This window comes from Oratosquilla oratoria, chromosome 33 (genome assembly GCF_046742065.1).
Source record: "Oratosquilla oratoria isolate Oo_2021 chromosome 33, ASM4674206v1, whole genome shotgun sequence".
NCBI classification, from domain to species: Eukaryota; Metazoa; Arthropoda; class Malacostraca; order Stomatopoda; family Squillidae; genus Oratosquilla; species Oratosquilla oratoria.
Window position 1 is genome coordinate 46861665 of NC_134809.1, and position 21226 is coordinate 46882890.

Consider the following 21226-nt stretch of genomic DNA (forward strand, 5'->3'; position numbering starts at 1 on the left):
ATCAGAAAGCTTACGATGCCCAGCTGTTGATCCATATATCCTTGAAGAATTGCGGAAATAAAAATCCAAGGTTTATGTACGTCTGGTCAAATGTAAAGCTAAATTCTTAGCCAGTTTAGATTATAGTGCTTTAACTTCTTTAAAATTATCTTACTTTTCAGAGAGTGACCCGTAATTACGACAAATACGTTAAATATTTTAACTTGCACCAGTCTTCATTTTCAGAAAGTAGATCATAACCAACTGCGAAATCAAGGTTTAATTTTAACTGTCAACAAAAACTTGCATATACATTGATATAGGGAAGAAGAATCTAAATTTAAACATTTGTTCATAGGAATAGAATAATCCAATATATATGAATGTATGGGACAGATTTAATTAGATGTGTTTTTAACTAACGATGATTTAATCTTATTTTTTCTTAATTGTTTATATATAACTCGCAATTGCTAACTTTATTTATTTTTACAAAACACGAACTTTTGATTTATATATTTTTTTTTACCATGAATGAGAATATTTAAAAATTTCTATTTTAATTCTATACTCACGTTAATATAAGGAAACACTTATCTATCCTTTACAGAAGGCATGATTGTTGTTTTGTTACGAGATTACGTCAGTGTTGCAGAAGACAAACAGGAAGATGTTAGCAACAAGAATATTAAGTAAAAGTATTTCAAGAAGTACCCGACTTTTAGTAAGTCACCAGTGTCGGGAGTTAGATATATTTTCTATAAACACATACTATTTAAATTTCGGACCAAATTTCATGTGATTTAAGACTGTACAATTCTAAACATGAGTATGTGACAACAGTTTTTGCCGTTGATTGTGTCCGGTACTTTGTTGTTCCAGAATTTTTATGTAGTGAATTTGTAGATTTATTAGACATTTAGGTTTTAATTGTTCACCATAGACGATGAATGTATCACATGAAACTGAGAACAAATTCAAAAGATACAAATGGGAAGGGAGGGTTTCCTTACTTCGGATATTATTTCGCCTGGTTGGGTTAGGGTATTCATCTTGAATCTTCTGCCCTCCGTGTGATTTCTTTGAGTGTTGTGATGGGAGTTTGAATAGCCTTGTGTTGGAAGTTCATTTGGTATTGTATAATTGTGCTCAGCCACTTGTCAAGTCTTCTTTTGACGCTTTCCAGGGAGGTGCCTGTATGGGCTCAAATCTCTCAAGGGAGACTGTTAAAACTGGAAGTACCATTGATGATTGTGTGTGAAGGAATTGTGCACCAGCGTGGGTAAAATTGTAGTTGTGCACACCTATGCGATATAGCAATAGAAAATAAATGATCAATTTTGTAAATTATAATAGAGCAATGTAATATGCAATTGTCTTGGTGGAAATCAATAACAAAAAAGTTGCTAAAACGTATTTTCTAATGAAGTCGTGGTGGTTGAATGATAGGTGCCGAGGTCAAAGAAATGAAAGAATGATAAATTAGTCTATTCTAACCTAACCTAACCTGGCCTACCTAACCTAACTAACCAACGTAACCTAACCAATGTTTAGTAATTTGGTACCTCAAATTCTTAAGATCATCCAGGTTGTCGTTGTCATCAAGGATGCTGATGGCCTGATTATTATTGTACCTCAGGCAATTAACAGACGATAGCAGAACCCCGTGTTCTCTTGTAAAATCCAAGGAAGCCATATTGTCTATGTAACAGCACTTGTTAACATCACATGGAGTTGGAGAACACTTGGTCCACGACTGGCATGGCATCTGTACCGTATCCTAGCGGCTTCGTTCGTTAGTAAATTTGCTTGTAGCAAGATTTTTTTTTTCTGCCAAGAAAACCGCACATTACGTTCATGTGTTATAATTTACAAAATTGATATTTAATTTTCTAATAATATAGAGCGTAGGTGTGCACAACTAAAATAATTCCCCAGTGTGTGCACCTTTTGTGTTATGTACTGGGTGGTCTTCACATAGTACAATCTTCCCCTTCTTGGGTAGGAACCAGCACAAAAATAGGTACATGTGAATCCGTGGGCAATGCCACCATTGCGGATGAAATGTTTACACCACCATCGTTTGTGGTACGTTTGAATGGGTATGCTTCAGTTTGAATGCTTGTAACGTTCAGCGCATGCGCGGGATTTTGAAATTGTCTTGCTGTTCTGAAAGTGTATGCTCATTTAAAAAAAAAATCAATTTAAATGCCAGCTTGGCTCTTAGTCGTGGCAAATTAGTTTTCAGTGTGGAAATCTAAAAATAAGGAACCTATATATGAACCTTTTAGTGTGATATTCATGTTTTTTATTCTATTTTCTCCCAGAAATGAGCAATTTTAAGATTGTTGGTAATGTGTCAGATGTGCCTTAATGCAGAACATGTAGGCATATTCTCTGATTTTGTCAGACAATTTCCCACAATTCACATTTTATTGTAGAAGTTAAAGTCGCCTAGGGTGTAGAATATTTTGCCTGGGAGTGTTGTTCACTGCCTGGTTGTTTGCTCTTACAGTGATGATTTAATCTGACATAATGGTATTGCTTATTTCCTGTAAATGTATTAGACTGAAGCTGTTGGTAATGATGAGATCCATGATGTTGCCTCTGGTTGGATTTCTTATGCACTGTGTTAGATAGTAGGTTTCTAATAATCTTAAGAAAATTAATGCCTGCTGTTTCTCAGTCTGATTACCTCTTTTTGTTTTCATGGTAGCCCAGTCTATGAATGGGAAGTTTAAATGTTCCATCAGTATGATTTCTGTGCTTGGTGTGGGAAGATTTCTCAGATTGGATTCAATTTTTGTCATTATTTCTTGGAATTGATCCTGGGTGGTGTTTGTAGGCCTGTATACTATTATGAGTACTAGGTTTTGTGGTCTCTCTAAAAGTCCTAGTACTTCGAGAAACCGTATTTCTTGTTGTTGCTGCTGCTGCTTCTTCCTTGATATATACCCCACCATGGCTTCTGCTTATTCTGTCTCTTCTAAATACAGTATATTTTTTAATATCCACTTCTGCATTTAGGTGATCACTGTTTAGATGGGTTTCTGTTAAAGCAAGGAAAAGTAGATAATTGTTATGGGCCATTTCTTCTAGCATTAGAATCTTTGATTACTTTTAGGATAGAGGCCCCAGATGTTTGTGTAAGTGAAGGTCATTAGTGATAGAGGCGGTTGTATCCCCAGTCTCTTGCTTCCAGTCTTTCTATTCTGTCCATAAATAGGTCTAAAAAAAAAAAACTCCGACTGGTTTGAGTGTGTCGTCAATTCTGGGGGTTATTTCACAGTAGGCCATTGTTTGATAAATTGTTGTTGGGCTACTGTGTTGTCCTGTATTGCTGGGTAATTAGATTTGTCCCATTGTTTGGGTTGTGCATGTTGGGGGCAGCTCGCTTTTCAGTCTCCTTCCTCCTTCATGCCGTTCTCTTGATGTGTGGGAACCTGTAATTCTCATTGAAGCATGAGCAGGTCCTAATTGAATTCCTACACAGGTTTAGGTGATAATTTGTGCACCTCCTGCCCAGGGTGCATCCTAACTTTATCAAGTTTTGGGCATGGTCTTGGGTGGCTGTACTTATATTCATTGCCCTTTACCCCATATTTGCATGAGTTTCTCTTGTAATGTATACAGATTCTGATTGATTTTGGTTTGTCTTGTGTTGTGGGTTATTTGAAAAGTTGTCTGTAGTTACTTCCATTACTATTTATTGTTTGCTGCCCAGGTGGTATGGCACCTGGTGAGGTAATTCTATTATCTGATTGAGTCTGAGTAAGGTTTCTGTTTTGGTTTAGCCAGGTTACTCTCATTGTTAGTACTATTGATGATATTGATGTTGCCTGTGACAGGGGTGTTGAACAATTCCTTTCAAGGGCCAATTATGCACTTTGTTATGGTCTCAAGAGCCATAAAAAATTTGGTAATACCATAAGGGCAAGACTGGAGTTTATACCTTACTTTGCTTACCATTGAATTAAATAAAATCAGTCATATAGATAAAAGTAAATGTGTCTCATGTTAACAGTTTAATATTTTCCTTTAATTTTTAGCAGTTATAGTAACTTGAGCTGAAAAATCTGTCACCTTGTGGACCACTAAAGACCACTCCATGGGCCATAAATTTGACACCCCTGCCCAAACCCCTAGATTTATATAATCATGGTACCAATTCTTACTGATGTTTTGAGGGCCTTCCTCACAATTGTGATGGTCCACTGGTGCTGCCAGATCTAGCATCCCTGTGCAGAATGAACTTGATTTGGTATGGTGCTAGTGGTCCTACATCTGCTGGTAGTGTAGTCCAGTACTGAGACTCATCTGGCACAAATTTTAGTAACTTGTCCAGGCAAGTTTTGAGTTTGTCCACTGGGCAACCAGTGATGTTCCTCACATTTATGGACAGTGCATTAAAGGTTTTGGCCCATCATGTGCAAGATTGGACACTAACAGGGTCTTGACTCTTGGCGGGGTTTTGGATGGTATACTCCCTATGTTGCAGTTATGCATTTTTTTCTCATTGTTTATGGGTTACAGGAGTCATGAGGCTGTAGGATTAGGCCTTTTTTGCTGCAGGACCTTCCAAATACATATGGCCCTGTATCTGTCCTCTCTCCTTTGCTATGAGTATAGCTCCAGCTCCTTCAAGCGGTCCTGGTAGTCAAGGTCCCTCAGTTCTGCTATTTATTTAGTATAGGACCTCTGCACAGCCTCTCACATTTGTATGTCACTCCTCTTATGAGGTGACCACAACTGGCTATAGTAGTCCAGTATGGGCTGTACTAGGACCTTCCATAGGGTCAGCATTACTTGTGGCTCCCTTGTGACAAAGGTTCTGAGGCCCCATCCAGCCATCCTTTTGGCTCTTGTCACTGCCTCTGAGATATGTTGTTGGAAGCAGCAGTCTTCACTCAGGGTGACACCCAGGCATTTGACATGTGGATGGGGCATAATATCTTGTCCTCCCTCAGTGCATAGTGAAGTTATTGTCTTATCTGAGCCGAGCCATAGCATTTTAAATTTTCCCTCGTTAAAGGTCATGTTGCTTCTCTTTACTTAGGCATATACTGTGTCAAGGGCTTGTTGTAGATGGGATGCTTCTCCTTAACTTGTTACAGGGCAGCTTATACTCCACTCCCATTCACTGCCTCTCCCTACCTCCCTCTTTTCTTGGCTGCTCCTGGATGATGGGTCATCCCCACATCTCACCCACTGCCCTGGGTCAGAAGCAGTGTAGCAAGACGCAGCACATCCACAGCAAGGTTGCTTTATTTAATTGGCGACACATACTCCCTCTCCCCCCATCCCCCTCCCCCTCCCAACTCCCTTTCCACCCCAGTTCTCCTCCTCATCTTGTTTCTCACTCTATCCAGCCTAGTAACTTCTACCATACTTCTCAGGCATTTCATCTTGAACACATTTAAACTCTTCCTCTCTTATGTTCCATGTTTCTGCCCCATACAGTGCTGTTGGCACAATCACCCCTTCATGCAATCTTCTCTTAGCATCCATTCCCAAATGTCTATTTCTCATTATACTTTTTAATCCCCCCAGGGCATTTACTTGCTTCTCTTGGTCTACATTCTACCTCCACCTCCACTCCTCCCTTTCCTGCCACATTCACACCCAAGTATCTAAAGCTATCCACTTCTTCCAGTCTCTCTCCTTTAATATTCACTTCCAATTTGCTGCCAACCTCTCCCCTTAAACATCTCATCACCTTACTTTTACCCACATTTACCTTCAACCTTCTTCTTTCACACACCTTCCCAAACTCTCTCACTAACTTTTTTATTTCCTCCTCTGATCCTGCTACAAGTGCAATGTCATCAGCAAACAACTGGCTTATCTCCCATTTTCACCATTTTTTTTAATCATCTTCAGTCCTTGGCCCATTACCCTTGTGTTTACTTGTCACACCACCCCATTCATGTATAAATTGAACAGCCAAGGTGACATAACACATCACTGGCAAAGTCCCACCTTTACCTCAAACCACTCACTCTCTCCAATTCTAATTCTAACACAGGCTCTACTACTCTCGTAAAAACTCTTGACTGCTCTTAACAGCTTTCCTCCTATCCCGTACATCCACAATACCTCCCACAGTGCCTTAGAAATCCATAAAAGCCCCCCCCCCTCAAAAGAAAAAAAAAAAAAATCCTAAAGCTTTCTCACATTTATGCCTTACCACAAAAATCTAATCCAAGCAACCCCTACCTGTCCTAAACCCATACTGTTCCTCTCCTGATCCTCTCAATCAAGGCCCTCCCATAAGCCTTCCCTACTACAGTTGACAGACTAATCCCTCTGAATCTACTACACTCACACTTGTCCCCTTTTCCCATATGAAACTGAAAAAGTACTTTGGATTATTTATGTTTCCTATTGCTTTGTTCTATTCTCTTGCAAGTTTCCTTGCTTCAAGGTGGGTTTTGTTTAGTTGTTTATTCAGTGTAGTTCTCTGTTTCATGAGTATTTTTCTATCCCTCGGGATGACATTATGCTTGTGGTTTCTTCCGTTTCCTTTAGTTGGTATATGTGCCTTGCATGTTTTGAGTAGTTTGGCATAGATGGTCCTCAAGGTGTTTCGTTAGGGTCATCTCCCTCTGAGATTTGACCCCAGACAATACTTCGCTGTACTGTTTCCCAGTCTATCCTGTTGCTGAAGAAGTTGTGTTCTGCAATAGATGATTGTTTTGGTGTGGGTACTTTTTTGTATGTTGTGACAGTGATTTAGATTTGAGAAAATTGTTTTTTCCATCTGATACATACAGCATCTTGGTTGTTCTGAAGAAGAGAGTCAGAATGTTTCATTGTATAGTGGGCTGATGTAGTTGTAGTATTAGAATTTGTCAGCAAGTTCAAGTGCGAGTTTAGCTTGTGCCTAATTTTACCTTGTGCCTCTTGATATAGTTCCCTCTACCAAGTCAATAAATGGGAAATTATATAGTATGATCTCTGGCATAGATATAGATTGATCTTCTGTTAGTTTGGTGATATGTTCTATTGTCTCCTTGAAATTTTGCATGGTACAACTTGGTTGCCAATAATAGTTGATAATTATTAGTCCCAGGGCACTCCATTCAGTGGTTATTAATTCAGCTTGTCCATTTGAGGTAGTCAATAGTGTCTTGGCAAACAAAATGAAGCCTGATCATTTGATTTAGAAAAATTACAACGGGGAATTTTTATTTTCCCTGCATGCTAGCCTTATATATGCAGAAATGCTAAAAGACTGAAGAAGCATAAATTTTGACTTATCTTTAGGAGACCATTCAACATAATGAAATTAAACTTGTAGCATTCGTTTTTGTCCTAGGATGCAAAAACTGGATGTAATCTCTAGAATACATTCACTAGAATCTTGTTATGGACTGTAGTTTATCAGCATTTATCCTTGTAGACAATCTTTTGCTGCTGTCATGCATTATCTTACAATAAATTTGTGCACAGCAGTTTTGTAATGTATGTACTTTATTAAGGAAAATGAAGAGCTCACACCATTTCTGTGTATTTTTTCAGGCAGAGAGACAGAATCTAGTATATGCATCTCAACGATGGCGTTCTCATCTGCCTCTAAATACTGTCATACTCTTTGTACCCCAGCAAGAGGTTTGTTATCATTTGTTTCCTTGATTTGTACATTTTCTTATGTTAAGCCTATATGTATGCATACACACACACACACATCACATCTCCAAAGTTGCTCATGATAGAAAACCCAAGATCAAATTCAATTTCTAGTATTGATTAAATCACAAACCTTTGTCTTTCATTGCTATATCTACTCTAATAATGAATGATTTTGAAGGCTTCACATCCAAAAGATGAGTAAGTCCATTAGAAAAACTAATCAATATACATACATATACCAAAGGCTTTTTTTCTCCTTACAAGTGAGGTAGCCAGAAATCAAAAGCATAAAAACTACTCCTACCCATTCCATCCCCACACACTCCACCCCCCTCCCTCCCTCTTTTCTTGGCTCCTCCAGGATGACGGGTCATCCTTGTATCTTGCCCACTGCCGTGTGTCACAAGCAGTATCGCAAGACACAGCACATCCACAGCAAGGCCACTTCATTAAATCAGTGACCCCACCCCTCTCCATCCCCTCATGCAGAAATGGAGATGGGGAGAAATCGCTTTGGGCTGCGTCAATTTATTAACATAGGGAGAGAAGGAAGCTCGGATTAGTTTGTGCTCTTTAATCTGGTGAAAAGAGGTCTACGCGCGTGTTGGCCAGACTGAGTCCAAAAGAATACAGGTGATCCTCACTATATGAAATTTCACTTATGTGAAATCCATGTTTTACTACCCCTTGTCTGCTAATACAAACTTGCTTTGAGTTTACAAATTTTCAAATTCCCCACCTGGTGCATTGGTGGCGCCAGAGATGCACAGCAGGCGGTTCCACAACAACAACATAAACAAACGCTCCCATTACTGCTGTCTGCTCTGCCAGTCTGCCTACAATCCACATTTTTCATCGTTTTTGCATAAATTTCTTACTGTAGTATGTATTATCTTTATTGTAGTATTATTGGTTAATTATTAATTTGTGAGGGTACAGGGAGCAGTCTTGGTAGCCTGTTCTCTGTGAATCATGTAGACACAAGAAAACTAATGCAGGATTGCTGTTCAGTTAGAATTATGCTTGATAAAAGCAGTATGTACAGTAGAGCCTGTGGGTTACAGTACAGGAGGCTAAAGATCTTCATGCTGCATTCGAGTTAGTTGATGAGGGACTCCAAACTTTCAAGGACAAAGACCCAAATCCAGCCCGGAGTGAGACAGTTTGCAACAGTATTTTAAAGGAACTCAAAATCAATCACACCTTGAATGAAGAAAAGCAAAGAAGATTCAAGCAATCAACCACAACTAGCTTCTTCACAGCCCTTCTAAAGTCGCCACCACCCACTCCTTTCATGAAGTACATGAGTTATCCCTAGATTCTGTGAAATGGTATGATCACATTTTCTGTATTTGTTATTACTCAGAATAAAAGAGAACAAGTAATACAGCAGTGACTTTATATTTTATAAAGACTGAAGAAGCTCAAACAATACACAAGTTCAAATCTAAATATGATAATTGGAAATCAAGGATATAGATTGAGTTAGAACTGTACATGAAATTGAGGCTAGAGGCTAGGTATGATAAAAATATATATAGAGATTAGGCAATGGGACCTAGCAAGTGTTGCTCCTCTCCTGTATGCTACAATTAAGTAAATACACACATGCATGCATGAAAAAAGATAGCATTCCACACAGAATGATACATGTTTGGAACAAATTGGATGAAAAAATAGTATGTGCAAAAACCATACAAGAATTTAAGAACAAACTAGATGCTGAAAGATACAAAGACTGGTCACTCCAAGCATAGCTCCCTTCCCATTTAATACAACCAGGTACAACTAGAAATACACACCAATTAGTAAGTGAACCTGATATTCTGTGCTTTGTTGAGACCGAACTGCCAAGAAATGTTGACTCACAACTGGGAAACAATAGAGCAGGGGTGGTCAAACCACGGCTTGCGAGCCATGTCCAGCTCTTTATCCTTTAATATGCAGCTCATGGAAATATGTTGGCTGGTCTCCTTTTTTCATCACAGTTAACATCAAAGGTAAAAAAAGAAAAATTTCAAGCCTTATAATTTATAATCAGTTTTGTTAATGTCTTGCAGCTCTCAAATGTCTGAACTTTATTGAATATGGCTCTTACATTAAGCAAGTTTGGCCACCCCTACAATAGAGTATGTAGATATAGATTGAAAAGATTAGATAGGCACAGATTAGTAAGTAAACCTGACACTGTGTTAAATTGAGACCAGGCTACCAAGAAATGTTGACCTGCAACTTGGGAATGGTTGATACAGTCTGGAGAGGTTATATAGAAAAAAATAAAATGGAAAGTGGGTGAAGGTAGTTGTTAAGGCAATGAATCTGAAAATCAGAACTAGAGAGCTGCATTAAATGATTCAATCAATCTGCTGCCCCAAGTCTCTTGCAGAAGACCTTTGACTGTCAGGTAACTAGCCTCTGGGTGGGTCGACAAGATCTACAAGGGACTTTATGGTAGTACATGTAGCTCTCAAGGCAATGGTGTGGAACGATGACAAAAATATTTTCAGACCTCTTCCCTCTTAAAGAAAATTAACATGCTCCTCCTTTGTAATCCTTTATTTTTTAATATTCAAATGAAGGAATGTGTAATATCTTAAACAATTATTTTAGCTCGGTATTCATAAACGAAACACCTCAAGGTGAATTCCAAACTGAAACCTGTGAAAAGTCTAGGGTAAACTTACTACGGTAAATATAACAAAAGAAAAAATTAAAAGGTGTATAGACAAACTCAAAGTTAATAAAACACCAGGGCCTGACGGTTGGCATCCAAGAATCTTAAAGGAAATGAAAAATGAGATTGTTGTTCCATTAGAAATTATTTTCAAGAAATCCATCATATCCGGAGATGTCCCAAGAGAATGGAAGCTAACTAACGTTACTCCCATATTCAAAAAAGCTGACAAAAAGAAACCAAATAACTATAGGCCTATAAGTTTGACTTCAATCGTAGGAAAAATAATGGAAACTATCATCAGAGATGCTATCGAACATCATTTAGAAAGTAACCGTTTGATAAATGGTAGCCAGCATGGTTTCAGACGGAAACGTTCTTGCGTGACTAACTTACTCGCATTCTACAACACACAGTTATCTCTAATTATGACAAAAGAAACAATATAGATTTAGTATATCTAGACTTTGCAAAAGCTTTTGATACCGTCCCACACGAAAGACTACTTACTAAATTAGCTTTGCATGGAATAAGTGGTAGCCTATTAGGTTGGACTAGTAATTGGTTGAAGGGTCGAAAACAGAGAGTTGTTTTAAATGGGAAAACTTCTGGATGGAAAAGTGTTGCAAGTGGAGTTCCTCAGGGTTCCGTTCTTGGGCCACTTCTATTCATAGTATATATAAATGATATAGACCATGGACTAAAATCTACTGTTTCCAAATTTGCTGATGATACAAAACTGTGCGGAGTGGCAAATGATCACTCAAACCAATTAGATATTCAAGAAGATTTAGATCAATTACAGCAATGGTCTGAAAAGTGGCTAATGAAATTTAACACAAGTAAATGCAAGGTAATGCACATAGGTAAAAATAACAGTAAGTACGATTACAAGTTATTTGGAAATTCCTTAACAAAAGTGGATAGTGAAAAAGATCTCGGCGTAATTATCAGTAATGACCTCAAATCATCCAAGCAGTGTATTTCAGCCTCTGAGAAAGCAAATAAGATTCTAGGACTGATTGTGCGATCTTTTGATTTCAAAAGTCCATCACTCATTAACAAGCTATATAAATCGTTAGTTCGTCCACATTTGGAATATGCTGTTTCCGTATGGTCACCGAATCTCATTAAAGACATTGACAGACTGGAAAAAGTACAACGGCGAGCCACAAAACTCATTCCAAATATAAAAAATAAATCATCAACGAAAATCGACTAAAACATATGAATCTGTTTTCCCTAAAAAAGCGTAGACTCAGAGGTGACTTGATACAGGTCTTTAAAATTCTAAAGGGAATTGACAACATCAAAAGTGACAAAATTTTTACATTGAATGAGAATCAGACAAGAAACAATGGTCTCAAACTGTCCGGAAATAGATTCAATTTGGAAGTAGGTAGAAACAACTTTGCCAACCGTGTAGTTAATGAATGGAATAAACTTCCTGCACAGGTAGTGCAATGTAGTTCAGTTCGAAGCTTTAAGAATCATTTAGATAAATACCTAAGTAAGATGCTGTAATGATTATGATTTATCTTATATTATTTGTGTTTGTTTTGTTATCATTTGTCTGTCTGATTTTCATTTATTATTAGTTATATGTCAATTTATTATTATTTAATATTTACCTGTTTGTTTATTATTTAACTATACCTATGCATTTATTTATGTATTTTATTTGTTATTTACATTATCATAGTTTTTATTTATTATTTTATTATTAATATGATTTTTTTTCGCATCCGACCTAGATATGGATCAAAAGGTCTCCTGTCGGCATGCTCCGCCTTTGTAATCCTTTGTATAATCCTGATCAGTGACTTTAATTGCAAGGTGGTAACTTGGGAGGAATGGGAAGTGGATGCTAATGAACATTACTGTGGTAATCATTTGTTGAATATTGCAATGGTCAGCACAGTGACTTGGTGGGTAAATGATACAACAATAAGAGAAGACACTCCTGCTTGAGGAACTTGATATTATTGACTTTTTGAAGTATATACTATGTAATTGTTGCCTTGAGTTTCATTAAATAGGAAATCCACAGTGACTAGCAAGAGTCCTCTCTGGGAAGAAACTTTGTACTAGTATGGAAATATAATCCATATCACTGCCTGAAAGTGACAAGGGAAGTGGAGCAGCCTTTGGTGGTCAGCTTTCTATGTTTAAAAAAGTTTAAGAAATACAGATGAAATTGATAAGAGACTGTGGGCCTAGTCCTAGATACAATGTCATCCCCTCAGGGTTGCATCTCTTAGTGGAGGTGAGGGAGTTTGACAGGTTAATTAATGGGAAACTTGTTGTCCAGCTTATAGTACCACCACATGTAGGTACTTGTCATTGGTCCTTGGAAGTACATATAAAGAATTCACCATGTAATGCTTGAATTTCAGGTGAGAGAAGTAAGGAAGGAACAGTTATTAAAGTGTCAAATACTGTAGAATAGAATAAGGGAATGTTTGTCCTTGTCTTCTCTATTTACTCATGAGTGGATGAGGAGGAAGGGTCACCATGTAGATCATGGTTTCCCAACCCTGGAGTCGGGATCCCAAGTTGGGTTGCCAAGCATTTTTCCAAGGGTCACCAAGACATTTTGTATGTTTTTTTTCCCAAATTCATATTGCTATAATAAAATTCAATTATGTTAACTTTCTCTTTTATAACCTTACATTACCTTTCTTACACATATTCATTATACTTGTCCTCTATTTTTTACAGTCAACAACTAGTCACATATATTAACATCTATACAAATAGATTAGTGGGGTCGCAGTTATATAAGGATCATATTGGGGTCACCTGAAAAAAAGGTTGGGAAACACTGATGTAGATGAAGTAGTGAGGGGTAAGCCAGCTTTGGCTCTTGGGTCCTGCTGTGGAAGTACTGTGTCTTGCCATATTTTGTCTGACCTAGGCATTGGTTGGGGGGCAGGTATACCCCTTCATCCACAAGGAGTTTAGATAAAAGGGAAATCAAATGGGTGAAATGGAGGTGCATGCCTTGGCTGGATACATCCTTTATAGATATAATTTCAGGAGTTTATTGTGGATTATTAGAATTTACATTACTTCAAATGGGGAAAACTGAGCCAATGTTTTATTAAATCCACACACAAATGACTCCAAGGAACAAATTATTTCAAATATAGGAATTCCATGGTATAGTAGTTTTAGAATACTCAAGTTGAGTTTTTGTGATCCATAACTTCTCTTTTTTTTTTTTTTAATATAGATCTGTTTTTCTACAGGCATGGGTGGTGGAGCGAATGGGAAAATTTTACCGTGTTTTGGACCCAGGCGTCAATGTGTTGATTCCTGTTCTGGATCGTATTCGATATGTACAAAGTCTAAAAGAAATTGCTATTGATGTGCCTAAACAAGCTGCCATCACCTCAGGTTAGAGAGTGTTTTACTTGGGTGTTGGGGTGAAGATATGAGATGCCCACACTCCTACCATTTCTTTTATGTTAATTAATTTTTCATTTTGTTAATATACTTGTAGTTATGTCTTTCTTTCTTTTTTTTTTTCTTTTTTTTTCAAAATATGAGCTCATGCATTATAAAGAAAATTAAATATTTTATCTATAAGAATTAATGTATCAATATAAGTGATTGCATTATACAACTATATAATATTACAGTCTGCAGCATGCTTCAGAATATTATCACCAGTGCTGCCACTAGCAGAGTAACTCTAGCATGAAAATTGTGTGGTTATATTGTACTTTAATCTCAGTACTGTTAATAAAAAAATCTTCTTAAGCATTTTATATTGTTTGCATATACAGGGAAAGAAAAATTAAAAGGAAAAAAAAAATCCTAAACATTAGAAATGGTGCCAGAAAGTGGCTTGCTAAGAGTTGCATGTAATGTAAATTCCTCCCTGTTATTCATTGCACATTGTTACAAAAGAATACATTATCTAAACTTGTATGGAAAGGTACCTATATTTTTCACCATCCTCAATTATGACTGTCTTGTATACTTTTGTCATTTGGTTTTTATGTCTTCTCATTTATATGCAAGGGGGGACGGAGAGGGGGGGTCACTGATTAAATGAAGCGGCCTTGCTGTGGATGTGCTGTGTCTTGTGACACTGCTTCTGACCCAGGGCGGTGGGCAGGGTGCTGGGATGACCCGTCATCCAGGAGGTGCTCAGATGAGAGGGAGGGTGGGAGGGGTGTGGAGTGTATGTAGGGATGAAATGGGTGGGAGTGTTTTTATGCCTTTCCCTTTTTGGTTACCTCCCTTGTAAGGGGGAAAAAGCCTTGGTATATGTATGTATGTATTTTTCTGAAACTTTTCTGGTCTGGATGGATGCCATGCAGAATATCTAAAAAAAAGGAGGTACAGTGATGGTGGACTGGCTGGTGAGGTTATTTAATGTTTGCTGGAGAGATGGTACAGTACCAGAGGACTGGAGGAGTGCCTGTATAGTTCCACTTTACAAGGGAAAAGGGGACAAGTGTGAATGTAGTAGTTTCAGAGGGATTAGCTTGTTAAGTGTAGTTGTTGTTGTTGTTGTTGTCGTTCCCTAGACTGTCTGTCCGAGCAGTCCCGTCTCCCCAAGGAATGCCATAGCCGAAACTGGGTTTTCCCACAAATCCTTTATAGAGTGTATGTTGTGTTGTTTGCGTGCATGATTGTGTATAATGCAGTCTTCCATTATGTGTTGTATGGTATGGGGTGAAGTGTTACATCCTGGGCAGCTGTTCACAATGCGGTCATCCAGCCTCTTCTGGTAGCTTAGAAGTGCTGGGTGGTGACCGCACCGCAGTCTGGCCAAGTGGACTCTGTCCTTTCGTGGGAGAGAGGATTCAGAAGGGTGGATATCAGGGGGTCTGGCATGCAGCAGTGTGTTGTCTTTCAGTGTGTTAATGGAGCGGTGAGTGATATGATTAAGAATATGTTTCCGGAGGAGGTTGTGGAGGAAGAGAAGAGAGTATCTGTGCGTGATAAAGGTCTTTGGGTGTTGTTTTAATGTTTCTTGGTGTGTGTGGGTGTTCTGCTATGTAGTGTAGCGGGTGTAATGTGTTTGCGGTGGCTGCGGCAAGTGTTTGTGTGCCTCTCATGTCTAGGTGGTCCTTGACTTTGAGGACCTTTGTTTCATGGTGTAAATGGTCTGTAGGTGTTGTATTTGTGCAGCCTGTAATTGTTTTTAGGGCTTTGTTTTGTATGATTTGAAGGGTGTTGTGGTGTGTCTCACTGAGATTAGGAGCCCATGCAGGACTCGCATAATTCAACACTGAGCGTATGCATTGTTTGTATATTGTTATATTAGTTTCTTTGTTTTGTCCAAATGTTGTTCCAGTGATTGACTTAAGTGCGTTAAGTCTGGGTGTGCATTTGTTTTTTATGTTTGTGATGTGTTGTTTGAAAGACATGGATGTATCGTATGTTACACCAAGAATTTTCGGTGTGTTTGTGTGTGGTATTAGAGTGTTGTTGATGTAGAGATGAGGTATGTATTTGTGTTCTTTTGTCCAGTTGGTGAGAAGTGTTGCTGTAGATTTGGTTGGAGCTATTTTGAGTCTGTTTGTGATGAACCATGTGTTGAGTGTGTCAAGGTATGGCTGGATTATTTCTGCAGCTTTGTCTGTGTTACGATGTTTGCATGTGATTGTTATGTCGTCTGCGTAGGAAGAGATTTGTATTTCTGAGGTGTCTGGCGTGGGTAAGTCATGCATGTATAGATTAAATAGTGTGGGGGATAGAACCGAGCCCTGTGGTACTCCGTTCTTAATGTTTCTGATGTGCGATGATTGGCCATTATATGACACGTAAGCATTCCTACCTGCCAGATAATTGGCCAGCCATCTTTTGGTGTTATTGTGCATGTCTGTGTTATATATTTTATTTGTTAGGTTGTGGCGGGGGATAGCATCAAAAGCTTTACTAATGTCTAATGTTATAAGAAGTGTTCTTTGGTGGGGCCTATCTGAATTGATGCCATCTAAAATTCTTTGTGTGAGGTTTGTCAGAAGAGTGTTTGTGGAGTGTAGTGGCCTAAAACCGTGTTTTGAGTCAGCAAGGGGAATATGTGGTGTGACAAGTTTAAGTATTAGGCGTTCAATGACTTTAGAGGGGGTGCAGAGAAGTGTGATTGGACGGTGCGATGTTGGGATTGTTGGGTCTTTGTTCGGTTTTGGAATGGTGATTATTTTACCATGCTTCCAGATGTCGGGTATAGTGTTGTGTGAATAGCTGTAGTTTGCAATGTTTGTGAGTGCGCGTATACCTTGTGGTCCAATGTGTTTTAGGTGGATGTTGCTTATGTTATCAGGGCCACAGGCAGATGAGTGCTTGAGACTTATGTATTATGAGTTTAGTCTGACTGTCTATGAAGGGTATATTGTCTAAGTCTGTGGGAAAGTCTTTCTTACGTCGAATTGTGCGTCGGTCGTCAGGGTGAGAAGTGAGATGGCTTGTCTGTGCAAAATGACTTATGAGTGCGTTTGCTTGTTGTCTGTTTGAGGGTAGAATATCTGTTGTTGTGATTATTGCTGCGTGAGAGCGTGTAGTGTTACTGTTGGATAGTGTAATGCTGTTGAGTGTTTTGTACAATTTGCTGGTGTTTGTTTTGTGATCAAGTGTATTGATAAAGTTTTGCCAATTTTGTGTTTTTTGTTCATGTATTTTATTGGCAATCACAGTGTTTAGTGTATGTATTTGGTCTGCTATGTTTTGAGGGATAGGTGTGGGGGTACCGTGTTTAAGTGTGTCACGTTGTCTGATGAGGCCTTGGATTTCTGGGGTGAAGTTGGGGTTGTGTGATTTTCTGTTGCCTCTCGGGATGTATCTCTTGTCTGCATTTTGTATGATTGTATTAAAAGTGTGCACAGCATTGTTTATGTTTGTGATTGGTGTACTGTTAAGTGTTCCAAAATGTTGTTCTGTCTCTTCAGTAAAAGCTTCCCAGTTTGCTCTCTTGTAATTGGTGTAGGTGTGTCTGTGGGCGACTGGGGTGCATCTTGTTTTAGTGGTGATGATGATTGGAAGGTGGTCAGAGCCAAGGGTTCCGACCACTCTCCATGATGTTGTTGGGGTTAGGCAGGGGGAGCAAAAGGTGATATCAGGAGAGGAGGGAGTGTAGAGGGCTTGGTGTGGGATATGTGTATGATTATGTGTGTTGTTCATGATAGTCAATGAGTCATACTAAGTCTGTATATCAAGCCCTCTGTCTGTGTCAGGGTTGTCGACATACCAGGCAGACGACTTGGCGTTGAAGTCTCCACCCATGATCAGGTTGGGGATTGAGGCTAGTTGGCTAAAATGAGGCCTGAAGGTGTTTGGAATTGGGGGGGAATGTACATGTTAACTATTGTCAGTGTTGATTTGTTGCCTGTGCGGATTCGAATGGATTGGATTTCTGTTGTGTTATCTGTGGTAGGGAGGAGAATTTTGGTTGTGGCACTTGTGTCCACAAAACAGATGGAGTGGTGGATCAGGGTGATGAGTCCACCGCCATAGCCGTCAGTCCGGTCTTGTCTGATGGTGGTGTAATTATGAAATGATGGTGTTTTGTGTGAGTGTCTTAGTTTTGTTTCTTGTATAATCGCAATGTGTATGTTGTGTTGTTTAAGAAAGTGTTCAAGTTCATGTTTTTTTCGTGTTAATACCGTCAATGTTGTGTTGTAATATGTTGATGTTGTGTGTTTTGTATGTGTTGTATGTTGCCGTTTGGGGTTGAGGTCGGGGTGGTAGTGGGGAAGGTGTAGGAACTGGGTCAGAGGGGGGGGAAAGGAGAGATCGGGGACAAAGGAAGGGGAGTACTAATCGGGGGTAAGGGCAGAGGGAAATTGTGAGTGGGTGAGGGTGCTGGCTGTGGTTGGGGAGGTGGGAGTGGAGTTACTGGAGGGCAGGTAGAACATGTCCAAGTGTTTGTGTATTGGTTTGTGTCAGCAAGTGTTGTACAAGTGAGGTGGGCCCAGTTTTTGCACATATTGCACTGAACTGAGCCCTTTGTCTGTCTGCTCGAAGTAATGGGTTTAGAGCATGTTGGGCATGTGTATTTTGTGGTGGGCCCAGGATTGCTCTCTACATCACCAGCTAAAAGTAGAAGAAGAGGGGTGATCGCCGGAAAATCACCCCTCGGTGCAGAAAAAACGTAATATTGCATGTTGAGAAAAAGGATTGTGGTACTCCCCAAGGTAGGCATAGCTCCTCTTGGGAATCGGTGCCACCTGCGTAGAGCCGTTTGGCCCCCAACTCTTGGGGTTGGGGGGGTGGTCCCACGACGTAGACGCTGCAGCTCCAGGACCTGTTAAGTGTAGTTGGGAAGGCTTATGGGAGGATCTTGATTGAGAGAATTAGGAGAGGAACAGAGGGAGTAATTGGTAAGGAACAGTGTGGATTTAGGATGGCTAGAGGTTGTGTAGATCAGATTTTTGTGGTAAGACAAATATGTGAGAAAGCTATAGGAAAGGGAAAGGATGTTTTTTGGGCTTTTCTGGATCTGGAAAAGGCTTACGACAGGGTAGACAGGAAGGCACTGTGGGAGGTTTTGCAGATATATGGGATAGGAGGAAAGCTAGGAGCTGCCAAGAGTTTTTATGAGAATAGTAGAGCAAGTGTCAGGATTAGAAATGAGAAAGTGAATGGTTTGAGGTGAAGGTGGGACTTGGTCAGGGATGCATTATGTCGCCCCCTGGCTCTTCAACTTATACAAGGATGGGGTGGTGTGAGAGGTAAATGCAAGGGTGGTGGGTCAGGGATTGGAGATGGTTAAAGAAAATGGAGAAAAGTGGGAGGTGAGCCAGCTGTTTTTTGCGGATGACGCTGCGCTTGTGGCAGGATCGGAGGAGGGATTGAGGAAGTTGGTGACAGTTTGGGAGAGTGTGTGAAAGAACAAAGCTGAAGATAAATGTGGGTAAAAGTAAGGTGATGAGATGTACAAGGGGTGAGAGTGGCAGCGGACTGGAAGTGAGCATTAAGGGAAAGCAACTGGAGAAAGTGGATAGTTTTAGATACTTGGATGCAAATGTGGCAGGATAAGGTGGAATGGAGGTGGAGGTAGAATGTAGATTGAGAGAAGCGAGTAAATGCCTTGGTGGATTAAAGAGTGTAATGAGGAGTAGACATTTGGGAATGGATGCTAAGAGGAGACTGTATGAAGGAGTGATTGTGCCAACAGCACTGTATGGGGCAAAAACATGGAACATAAGAGAAAGGGAGTTTGAGATGAGGTGTCTGAGAAGTATGATGGGGGTTACTAGGCTAGATAGAGTGAGAAATGAGGTGGTGAGGAGGAGAACGGGGGTGGAAAGGGAGCTGGAAGATAGGGTGGATGAAAGAGTATTAGGATGGTTTGGACGCATGGAAAGAATGGGTGAGGAAAGACTAGTAAAAGAGGTATGGAAGGCAGATGTGGAGGGAGTGAACATGAGGGGACGTCCTAGGATGAGATGGATGGATGGGGTGAAGGGGGCTTTGGGGAAGAGGGGAATGTCTATTGAGGAAGGATGGGAGAGGATAGAAGACAGGGGTGAATGGAGTGGTTGTATATGGATGATGTTGTGATGCATGAGGTGGAATGGGTGGGGGGGATGGGGGGATGAGGTAGTATGTGTGAGCAAAATTTAACGCAGCCAGAAGGGATTTCTCCCTGTCTTCTCCTTTTATGCATGGGGGGACAGAGAGGGTGGGTCGCCGATTTAATGAAGCAGCCTTGCTGTGGATGTGCCTCTGACCCAGGGCAGTGGACAAGGTGCAGGGATGACCCGTCATCCAGGAGGTGCTAAGATAAGAGGGAGGGTGGAGAGGGGTGGAGTGTAATTAGGGATAGAATGGGTGGGAATGATTTCATGCCTTTTTCTTTTTGGCTACATCCCTTGAAAGGGGGAATGCCTTGGTATATGATGATGAATATTTTTGAAGAGTAGTTTCATACATCATAGTTGTACATATCAAAGGCTTTTTCCCCCTTACAGGGGAGGTGGAGTGAAGGTGGAGGTAGAATGTATATTGAGAGAAGCAAGTAAATGCCTTGGTGGATTAAAGAGTGTAATGAGGAATAGACATTTGGGAATGGATGCTAAGAGGAGACTGTATGAAGGAGTGATTGTGCCAACAGCACTGTGTGGGGCAGAAACATGGAACGTAAGAGAGGAAGAGAGAAGGAGTTTGAATGTGTTTGAGATGAGGTGTCTGAGAAGTATGATGGGGGTTACTAGGCTAGATAGAGTGAGAAATTAGGAGATGAGGAGGAGAACAGGGTTGGAAATGGAGTTGGGAAGGCAGATGTGGAGGGAGAGGCAATGAGCAAGACACAGCACATAGTTGTGGTACAGTTTAATGGGGATTTGGCTACAGTGCTCCTGATTTCCAATTTCTTCCACAGATAACGTGAATTTGAATATAGATGGTGTGCTGTACTTACGTATCCTTGATCCATTTAAAGCCAGCTATGGAGTTGAAGATCCTGAGTTTGCTATTACACAACTTGCACAAACTACTATGAGGTAGGTGGTTTTTTTTCTTCTGTGATCCAAGGAAGTATGGGGGAGATAGGGAGTGGTTATGTTTGTAAGACATTTTGATGCAACCCAATGTGATTTCTCCTCTTTTCGTTCTCTGCAGGCGGGGGTGGCGAGGGGGGGGGGTGGCGATTTGATGAAGCAGCCTTGCTGTGGATGTCCTACATCTTGCTACATCGCTTCTGACCCAAGTCATTGGGCAGGATGCAGGGATGACCCTTCATCCATGAGGAGTAAGATGAGAGGGAAGAAAGAATGGTGGAATGGGTGGGAGTAGATAATTGCCTTTTGACTTGGTGACATCCCTGTAAGGGAGAAAAAGGACCTTGGTAAATAGATGTATACCCCATCTGGGTATTGGCTGCATGTTATTGTCCAGTATGAATTGCTAAGTTGCATGCAATAGATGCTTTAGGGACTAAATGGGGCACCCTACAGAGCAGAGCCACACATTTTGTTTATG

The 21226-nt window shown here is 40.0% G+C and overlaps 1 protein-coding gene across 1 annotated transcript in view; it reads left to right on the forward strand.

Moving 5' to 3' along the window:
- Nucleotides 1-589: 589 nt before the first annotated feature.
- Nucleotides 590-21226, forward strand: part of LOC143017898 (stomatin-like protein 2, mitochondrial) — a 50558-nt gene continuing 29921 nt past the window's right edge. Inside the window, exons 1-4 of the mRNA XM_076172940.1 lie at nucleotides 590-703; nucleotides 7501-7590; nucleotides 13537-13684; nucleotides 20628-20748. Coding sequence (XP_076029055.1) covers nucleotides 650-703; nucleotides 7501-7590; nucleotides 13537-13684; nucleotides 20628-20748 — 413 coding nt within the window. The 5' untranslated portion in view covers nucleotides 590-649. The remainder of the gene's footprint in view (nucleotides 704-7500; nucleotides 7591-13536; nucleotides 13685-20627; nucleotides 20749-21226) is intronic.